This window comes from Erinaceus europaeus, chromosome 16 (genome assembly GCF_950295315.1).
Source record: "Erinaceus europaeus chromosome 16, mEriEur2.1, whole genome shotgun sequence".
In the NCBI taxonomy this organism is placed as follows: domain Eukaryota; kingdom Metazoa; phylum Chordata; class Mammalia; order Eulipotyphla; family Erinaceidae; genus Erinaceus; species Erinaceus europaeus.
The window spans coordinates 4,761,329-4,770,940 of record NC_080177.1 but is presented as its reverse complement, the minus strand read 5'-3'; the positions used below and the strand labels follow the sequence as shown (position 1 = coordinate 4,770,940).

General features: G+C 51.7%; 1 protein-coding gene across 8 annotated transcripts in view; it reads right to left on the bottom strand.

The window, feature by feature from the left end:
* Positions 1-637: 637 nt before the first annotated feature.
* Positions 638-9,612, bottom strand: part of DAPK2 (death associated protein kinase 2) — a 129,057-nt gene continuing 120,082 nt past the window's right edge. For 2 of the 8 annotated variants that reach the window (XM_060174324.1, XM_060174331.1), the window contains 4 exons: positions 4,463-4,552; positions 4,271-4,354; positions 3,546-3,641; positions 1,067-1,302 (listed from right to left, as the gene is read on the bottom strand). In XM_060174324.1, the coding sequence (XP_060030307.1) occupies positions 1,225-1,302; positions 3,546-3,641; positions 4,271-4,354; positions 4,463-4,552 (348 nt within the window). In that variant the 3' untranslated portion in view covers positions 1,067-1,224. Of the gene's footprint in view, positions 1,303-3,545; positions 3,642-4,270; positions 4,355-4,462; positions 4,553-9,612 lie in introns of all 8 variants that reach the window. The other 6 variants (XM_060174325.1, XM_060174332.1, XM_060174328.1 and 3 more) reach the window with 4 other exon arrangements.

Genomic DNA, 9,612 nt, shown 5'->3' with positions numbered 1-9,612 from the left:
AGACCTGCTTCACTACTTGTAAAGCAATTCCCCTACAGGTGGGGAGCCGGGAGCTCGAACTGGGATCCTCACACAGGTCCTTGCGCTTAACCCACTGCGTTACCGGCCAACTCCCTGGAGAAACACCTCTTTTTAAAAATTTTTTATATTTATTATTTATTTTCCCTTTTGTTGCCCTTGTTTTTCATTGTTGTTGTAGTTGTTGTTACTGTACAGGACAGAGAGGAATGGAGAGAGGAGGGAAAGACAGAAAGGGGGAGAGAAAGACAGATACCTGCAGATCTGCTTCACCACCTGTGAAGTGACTCCCCTGCTGGGGGCTCAAACTGGGATCCTTAATCTGGTCCTTGCTTTTCACGCCACATGCACTTAACCCGCTGCACTACTGCCTGACTCCCGGAAAGACATCACTTAACCAGGAGTGACTTGAGTGTTGGTCACTCCTATCAGGGCTGACTTTCTTGGGCTTCCCACCCTTCTGAGGAAGGTTCTATAAGGAAAGCGTTCCACAGTCCAGTATGACCTTCTAGGTGTTGGCCACTCAGCACTACAATCCTGACGGCTCCACCACAGTCACAGGCACTTGGCTCAAACAAAAACCAGCTGCAGAGCCTCCCCAAAGAAGCCAAGCATCAGCTAAATCAGGAGTATTTAATACAAATGAAAAAAATAAGACGACACAGTGGGTTGGCAACAGGCTGCTGCAGAAGGACTGAAGTGCTGGTGCTGGTCGGGCTTTGGAAGGTTCCAGAACTGACCCCTCATAACCCTGAGACTCAGAGCGGCCAGTTGCTCTGTTCCCATGGGGGGAGGCCTGTCTCCCCTGGCTGTGCTTTTTGAATAGGCTGGTTCTGAACTCAGTCAATCAAGAGCAAAGGCTGCCCCTGGGGGCTGAGCTCCACTGGAGAAGGCGCCTTGTCTGAAGTCTGCTTCTCCATCCCAGGGAGATGAAACCCCCTTTTACGGAGAAGAGAGAGCCTTAGGGAGGCGAATAGGCCCCCCCCCCCCCATCAGAGACAGCTCCAGCTTCCACGGTCTCCTGGCTCCCCCGCTGCCAAAGCTTCCAAAGGCTGCAGGTCCATCTCTCTTGCAAAGTGCTTCTGGGGTGCAGAGTACCTGGGGGAGGTGAGGGGCTGGGGAATTAAGAGTCTGCACAGAAGGGACCATAAAGGGACCGTAAGGCCCGGGCCTCCCTGGGTAGGGGTTGGGGGGCGCTGTGGCCTGTTAGGTGCTGCTCCTGCGTCGTGGGTGGAGGGCCCTCCTCCTGGCGATGTCCTCCTCTGTGTCGCTCTCACAGTTCCGCTGCAAAAACACCAGGGGTGCAGGGCCAGTGGGTCAGCAGCGGCCGGGGAGGAGTCATGCACGCTATCAGGTATGTCACTGCCTGGCCCCTGGACTAGGAGTTTAAACCCAGCTCATGGCACATATAGTGCATGCACTCTACCTGGTTCAGGATTCTGCACATTTTTTAATTTTTTTAATTATTATTTATTTTCCTTTTTGTTGCCCTGTTTTATTGTTGTAGTTATTATTATTGTTGATGATGATGTTGTCGTTGCTGGATAGGACAGAGAGAGATGGATAGAGGAGGGGAAGACAGAGAGGGGGAGAGAAAGACACCTGCAGACCTGCTTCATCGCCTGTGAAGTGACTCCCCTGCAGGTGGGGAGCTGGGGGATTGAACTGGGATCCTTATGCCAGTCCTTGTGCTTTGCGCTTAGCCCGCTGTGCTACTGCCCGATCCCCACTTCTGCACTTTTATCTTTAGGAGTGAGGAAGGTGGTCCATCTGCTCCTGCCTGGCTTAGGCCTAGGGATGCAGCCACCCTGGGGGCCTGGGGCGGGGCTAGGTGGTCTTTTTAAATTTGGGTCATTATAGTTTCATCAAACTGTTCAAGAAGGATTTTTTAAAAAATGTGTTGTTAGATGTTCAACTTTAAAACTTCCTAAACAAAAAGGCCTTTCCCCCTCCCCTTTTCCATTTCCATAGAGTCAATAAGCACCTGGGGAAGAAGACTGTGCAGAAGTGTGAGCAGAAGGACACACATCCAGAAAAGATGGGGCCCCTGGTCCTCCCTCCCCCCTGGACTCCAGTCCAGCTGGGCCAGCCCACCAGAAAGACAGCCTCTGGCCCATGTGCCTTCCTGGGGGTTTCTCTCTCTTCCCTTCACCTGAGCCAGCTGGAAATCCAAGGTCAAGTTCAATGGGAGCCAGAATATATCCTGGTCCAAACTTGGCTATGACAGTAAAAATAACTTGGGCTCTGCTGACTAGCAACGTTTTTAACCTGAGTCATAAGTAGCCCGCAGAAGGGGAGCTGGGGGCAGGTCTGCCTGTGGAGTAACAAGGATTTCAGAAGAGCAGAGTCAGATCTCAAGAACAAATGAAGACAGTGTTCAGAGAGGCCACGAGCCCGGCTGAAGGTAAATGGCTCCAGGACTGTGTGAGAGCAGGACAACGGTTAGTACTGGCTGTCTATCATTTATTTATTGGACAGAGAGCCGGAAATTGAGAGGGAAGGGGGCGACAGAGAGACAGAAAGACACCTGCAACACTGCTTCATCACTTGCAAAGGTTTCCCCTTGCAGGTGGTGACCAGGGGCTTGAACATGGTAACATGTGCACTCAGCCAGGTGCACCACCACCCAGCACCACCACCACTACCCCCAATGTTTGTCTGTCTGTTTTTCATTTGGTAAGTCAGAATGAAATTGAGAGGGGCAGGGGAGATAGAGAGAGACACACAGAGACACCTGCATCTCTGCTTCACCACTTGTGAGGCTCCCCCTGCAGGTGGGGACTGGGGGCTTGAACCCAGGACCTTGTGCTTGGTAACATGTGCACTCAACTGGGTCTGCCACTGCTTGGACCCTGGTAATGTTTCACATGCTGAAAATGCCAGGTGCTGCTCTAAAAATATTTTCTTGTTGAAATCACCTGACTCCCACGTGAAGTTTTATAAAGGATGGGATTTGGGTATAAGGAGGTTAAGTGACATCCTTGAGGTCACACAGTTTGTATGTGGCAGACTGGCATTCAGGCACTCTGGCTCTGGGGACCACTTGACTAATTTAGCCTATCACTATTATTATTATTATTATTTTAATTGCCGCCAGGATTATTGCTAGGGCTCAGTACCAACACTATGAATCCACTGCTCCCAGTGGCCATTTTTTTTTCCTTTTCTTCCCTTTTTCTTTCTTTCTTTCTACTTTATTGGATAGGACAGAGAGAGATTGAGAGGGAAGGGGAGATAGAAAGGAAGAGAGAAAGAGAGATACCTGCAGACCTGCTTCTCCACTTGTGAAGCGTCCCCCCCTGGAGGTGGGGACTGGGGGCTCAAACCCAGGTCCTTGAGCGTGGTAATACATGTGCGCCACCACCCGGCCACTTACCGATCTATCCTAAGTCCCACATTTCCAATCTACATAAGCAAGGTACTCAAAGGGGAGGCAGCATTGATTAGCAATAGTGGCAGCCATCGAAACAAAGAGGAACTGGAGGAGGAAAGCAAGTCTGCATGGCAAAGCAGCTCTGGGTACCGACCGTGGCCCTCTCGGTAGCGACAGTCCCTGCAGGCCCTGGCTGGGGACAGTCTCTGGAGGAGAGGCTGGGGCACTGGAGAAGCGGCAGCTTGAATCTCTTCAAGGACCCAGGAGCAAAGGAGTCAAGGTTCCCCCAGAGAAGTCAGGGAGATTGCTGAGCAGCTGCACACCGGGCTAGCCTGCCAGAGTCCCACATTCGATTCCCCGGCACCACTGACAGCCAGAGGCAAGCAGTGCACTGGTCCCAACCTCCTCTTCTTTCTCCATTTCTCTTTCTTTCTTTCACTTGCTATAAGGTCTGTAATATCTTAACTCTAGAAAAATAAGAATATCATTTCATAGCATTCTAGCATTATCTAGTATATGTATATATATATATATATACATATATATATATATATTTTTTTTTTTAACCAGAGCCCTGCTCAGCTCTGGTTTACAGTGGTGCTGGGGATTGAACCTGGGACTTTGGAGCCTCAGAACCACTATGCTGCCTCCCCTGTCCTGGTCCAAAACTTTTCAACAGAAGATTCCACAGACTCCTGCTACCCCATGGAGACCACCTCCCCTTCTGGGAGACCCCAACCCCCTGACCACCCAGACAAGCAACCTCTGCTAATCACAGTGCAGAACCGGCCAGACCAACGGGCAAGCAAGTCCCCCTGCTCCCGATCCCCAAGCTCTCTGCCAGCCTCGGGGTCCCCCAGGAGGAAGGGGGTCACCCACCAGGTCCACGCTCTGCCGCAGGTGCACCTTCTTCATCAGCGAGCGAGTGAGGTGGTTACACAGGGAGACGATGCTGAAGGAGAGCTGAGGTGCACAGGGAGGAGAGGGAGGGCCCCCAAGGTAAGAACCGGGACCGCCCCCCTCCCAGGCCCAGCCCGGGTTCCCCACCTCAAGCCCTGAGCCCCAACGCACCTTCCAGCGCCTGCGGGCATACTGCTTCTTGAAATTCTCCAGGTTGACCACCGACTCCCTGCGCACCATGGCCTGCTGGGTGTCCACCGGCTGGGGACAGAGAGGGTGGCGGTTGACAGCGGACCTTGGATGGCCGGTTACCCCCCGAGCATGCACCCTCCCCAGCTGGACCCTGGCACTGCCCTGGCAGCCAGGACACAGGGAATGAGCTGGCAACGAGGGAAAGGGCTGGCAGGGGCTCAGCTGCTAGTAGACCACTTGGTAGCCCAGGTTAAAATTAGCCCTGGGCAGGCAGGAGGAGGCAGGCAGGGCCTCCCCTCTCGGATCTTGGATCACCCCAGGAAGGATCATTTCACAGCAGTTGAAGACACCCTGGTGCACCAAGATGGTGGGGGAGCAGAGGAGGGAGGGGACGGCTCTGGGCTCAGCAGAGCAAATGCCTCGCTGGCAGACAGGCCATTTGCAGGGCACTTAAAGATAGATCTAAAGACCCAGGGACCTGGATGGGGCAAGAGGAGCCAGGACTGAGGGTGGTCCTTTCCCTCCTAGCAGTTACTGCTCCATTAAACCCTGGTGGCTCCATGAAGACTGAGGCAGTTTCTCTAAGACTCTGTTTTTACCTCTGTAACAAAGGGGCAGTGACAGTGGCAACATTACTGCTCCTAGGCTTTTTTTTTTTTCCCATTTAGTCAGAAACAGGGGGAAACCAGAAAAAGAGACCCTGACAGCATCAGAGCTTCCTCCAGTGCCATGGCAACTCTTGTGTGGTGCCAGGGCCTGTATCTGGTGCATGTAGCGAGGCACATGCCCTACCCAATGAGCTAACTCTCCAGTCTCAAAACATTCATTCTATTTAGAAATAGCTTTATTTTGGGAGGGGAGTATAAAAACTTGACATATTTAATGTATGTGATTTGAAGAGTCAACTGGCGACTTCCTCCCAGAGCTAGAGGAGAAAAAATACAGAACAAAAGAGTTGGGACCAGGTGGTGGCGCACCTAGTTGAGCACACATATTACAATGTGCAAGGACCCAGGTTCAAACCCCCAGTCCCCACCTGCAGGGGAAAGCTTCATGAGTGGTGAAGCAGGGCTGCAGGTGTCTCTCTCTCTCTCTCTCCCTCTTTATCTCCCCCCTCCTCTACATTTCTGACTATCTTTATGCAGTAAGTAAATAAAGGTAATATTTAAAAAAAATTTTAAAGAAAGAGTGAAAGACTCCTAACGGTCTTGTGAAAGGCTTCTTGTGGGGCTGATGAGAATGTTCTTGAATCTGAGGCTGATGGTGGTTGCCCAACCTGTTGAAAATGCTAGAGGCCACTGAAATGCTCTTTCTTTCTCTATTTCCTTTCTTTCTAACTTTCTTCCTTTCTTTCACCACCAGGGTTATCACTGGGGCCCAGTGCCTACATGATGGCTCCACTCTCCCCATTTTTCCCTTTTCAAAAAAAAATTAATAATAATAATAGAAAGGGGTGGGGAGAAAGCATAATGGTTCTGCAAACAGACTCTATGCTCAAGGCTCCAAAGTCCCAGGTTCAGTCCCCTGTACCACCATAAGTCACAGCTAAGAAGTGCTCTGTCAAAAAGAAAGGGGGGGGGAGTCGGGTGGTAGCACAGTGGGCTAAGCGCATGTGGCACCAAGCGCAAAGACCGGCATAAAGATTCCGGTTCGAGCCCCAGGCTCCCCACCTGAGAGGTCACACTTCACAGGCGGTGAAGCAGGTCTGCAGGTGTCTGTCTTTCTCTCTCCCTCTGTCTTCCCCTCCTCTCTCAATTTCTCTCTGTCCTATCCAACAACGATGACATCAATAACTACAACAATAAAAAACAAAGAGCAACAAAAGGAAAATAATTAAATATAAAAAAAATTTTTTAAAGAGAGAGAGTCAGAAATAAAGGATAGAATGAGAGAAATGGAGAGAGAGGGAGAAAGAGAGACACGTGCAGCACTGCTCCGCCACTTGTGAAGATTGCTTTCTGCAGGTATACCAGGGCCTTGAACCCAAGTCCTTGGGCATGGCAGTGCGTGCGCCCTTTACCAGCTGTGCTGACACTCGCTTCCTGAAACTTCTAAAGGGTGGCTGTTATGCTCTGTGAGTGGCGTCTCAGTGTAAAAATACAGAGTATGTGAGAGCGAACAGGTGTTTCTTCAAGGGACAGCTGAGTTTTCATTTTTATTTTATTTCTTTCTTTATTTATTGAATAGGGGCAGAGAGAAATCAAGAGGGATGGGAAGGCAGTGAGGAAGAGAGACAGAGAGACACCTGCAGCCCTGCTTCACCACTTGCAAAGCTTTCCCCCTGCAGGTGGGGACTGGGGCCTTGAACCTGGACCCTTGAGCACTGTCACATGTGCTCAACCAGGCGCGCCACCACCCAGCCCCAGGCTGACAGTTTTCATCAAAGGTCAGAGGACGATGACCCACAAGGATCACCAGTCATTACTCTTGGGGCTCTGAGAGCCTCCTCCCAGCAAATGCCCCCATATGAGGCAGCTCCGTGAGTGCAAACGACGGGAGCTCAGTGATTTTGGAGGTGCTGAACCCACCTCGCGACCACCACTGGGGTACACCTCCATTCAGGCTAAATTGTCATGCTAGCTCTCGGCACCAGGGGGCGCCAGGCTGCACTTCAGCCCCACAATGCTGAGGACTGGGAGTTTTCTCGGGGGACTTTCCCACCACCACCCTCCCTCCCTCCATTCAAATGCGACCTTCTCTTGCTTTGCCTGCGGCCATGGTTTCAAGTCCCAGCACCACATGAACAACAAGCAGCATCAGGGGAAGCTCCGTGGATGGCTAGGTAGAGCCTCTCTCTCTCTCTTACACACACACACACACACACGCACACACACATGCACACACACGCGCACACGCACGCACACGCACGCACACGCACCCACACGCGCACACACACACACACACACGCACACACATGCACACACACACGCGCACACACACGCACACACACGCGCACGCGCACGCACGCACACGCACACATGCACACACACGCACACGCACACATGCACACACACGCGCGCACACACGCACACGCACTCACACGCACACACGCACACACACGCGCACACGCACGCACACGCACACACGCACGCACGCACACACACATGCACGCACGCACACACGCACGCACACACACACGCACGCACACACGCACGCACACACACACGCGCACACACACGCACGCACACACACACACACACACACACACGCACGCACACACACACACACACACAAGAATGAAAAGAACTAAGGCAGGAAGCTGCTGCTCTGGGTTCACTCCCTGGAGCTGTGAAAGAAAAAGAAAGGAAGGAAGAAAGAGGGAAGGAGGGTGGGATGGGGAAAAGAGAGAGAGAAATAGAGAAAGGGAAAAAAGGAAAGAGTGGGGGAGAGAGAAAGAAAGAAAAGAAGAGAGAAAGAAAGAAAGAAAGAAATGAAGGAAGGAGAAGGAGAGAAAGGAAGGAGAGAAAGGAAGGAAAGAAGGAAGGAAGGAAGGAAAGATGGAAGGGAGGGAGGGAGGGAGAGAAAGAGAAGAAGGGACAGAGGAAGAATGTGGGGCCACTCCCAGAGGCATCACGGGAGACAGGCGAGTTCTTCAGGGCCTTGTCTATTACAGGCTCCAGGCCATAGCTGGCTGTAAACCTGGGGGCTGGCCTTTCGGCAGCAGTGAGCTTCTGCAGTTGCTAAGAGGTCGCCCAAGTGCTGCTCTGCCAGCTCAGCCCCAGACGCAGGTCCCACAGTGATACCGGTCCCCACACACTTCTGATTGGGTCAGGTGAGGGGTTCTGCCTCCTCCCTCTCCTTCCTCCCCTGCAGACAGATAGCACCCCACCTTCCAGAAGGGGGACCCCGAGAGCCTGAGCAATGCTGAGTGAGGCTCCAGGGAGCGATTCTGGGGGCAATGAGAAGGTCAGGCCAGAAGCCTGAAGCTGTGGGTACCACAGGTTTCACTGATGCGGCTGCAGACGCCTTGGCTGTGTGGGGTCGTGCCAGCCTCCCAGGGCGAGGAGCCAGGTTGCAGACTTCTTGGGGGGAGAGGAGGGCAGAGAACGGCACCATGGCTCACTGGTAGAGCTTGTGCCATACATGCCTGAGGTCTGACTCCTGACACCGCATTCAAAATGACCCGGGGGGGAAGGATAACTCCCCAGGAGGGCATCCTGACCACACACTCGGCCCAGGTTTGAGATCGGGCACCACACGTTAGCTCTGGTGTCTCTGCCTCTGTCTCAGCCTCTCTCTATCTGAATAAAAAGGTGGCCCAGGAGGTGGCGCTGTGAGGAGGTGCTGAACTTGGAAGCTTGAAGGTGCTGTGCGGAGGTGCTGAACTTGGTCCTGAATCAGGTCCCCGTGTGGCAGAGTGAGACCCTGGTTCTTACTCTGGTTCTCTCTTTATCTCTTAATCGCTCTCATCTCTCTTGTGTCAATAAATTTTGAAAAAATTTAAAAAGATTTATGGAGGCGGTGGTGTACATATCATGTGCAGGACCTGGACTTGAGCACCCACTTCCTATTTGCAGGGTCGTTTTCAGGTATTTATATGTCTCTCTCCCTCTGTCTCCCCAACTAAATTTCTCTCTGTCCTATCAAGTATAATAGAAAGAAAAAGAAAAAGAAGGGAAACAATGGCCACTGGGAGTGGTGGAATCATAGTGCTAGCACCAAGCCCCAGTGATAAGCCCGGTGGCAATTAAAATAAATAAATAAATACATACATACATAAATACATAAATAGACGGTGCCAGGCAGTAGCACAGCCAGTAATCACACATGGTGTGAAGCACATGGACTGGCATAAGGATCCTGGTTCGAGCCCCCGGCTCCCCACCTGCAGAGGGGTCGCTTCACAAGTGGTGAAGCAGGTCTGCAGGTGTCTATCTTTCTCTCCCTTTCTCTGTCTTCCCCTCCTCTCTCCATTTCTCTCTGTCCTATCAACAATGATGGCAATAACAACAATAATAACAACAATGATAAACAAACAACAAGGGCAACAAAAGGGGGAAAATTAGCCTCCAGGAGCAGTGGATTCATGGTGCAGGCACTGAGCCCCAGTGATAACCCTGGAGGCAAAAAAAAATTCATTAATAAAATAAAATAAAATAAAAATGGGTCGACAGCATAATGGTTCTGCA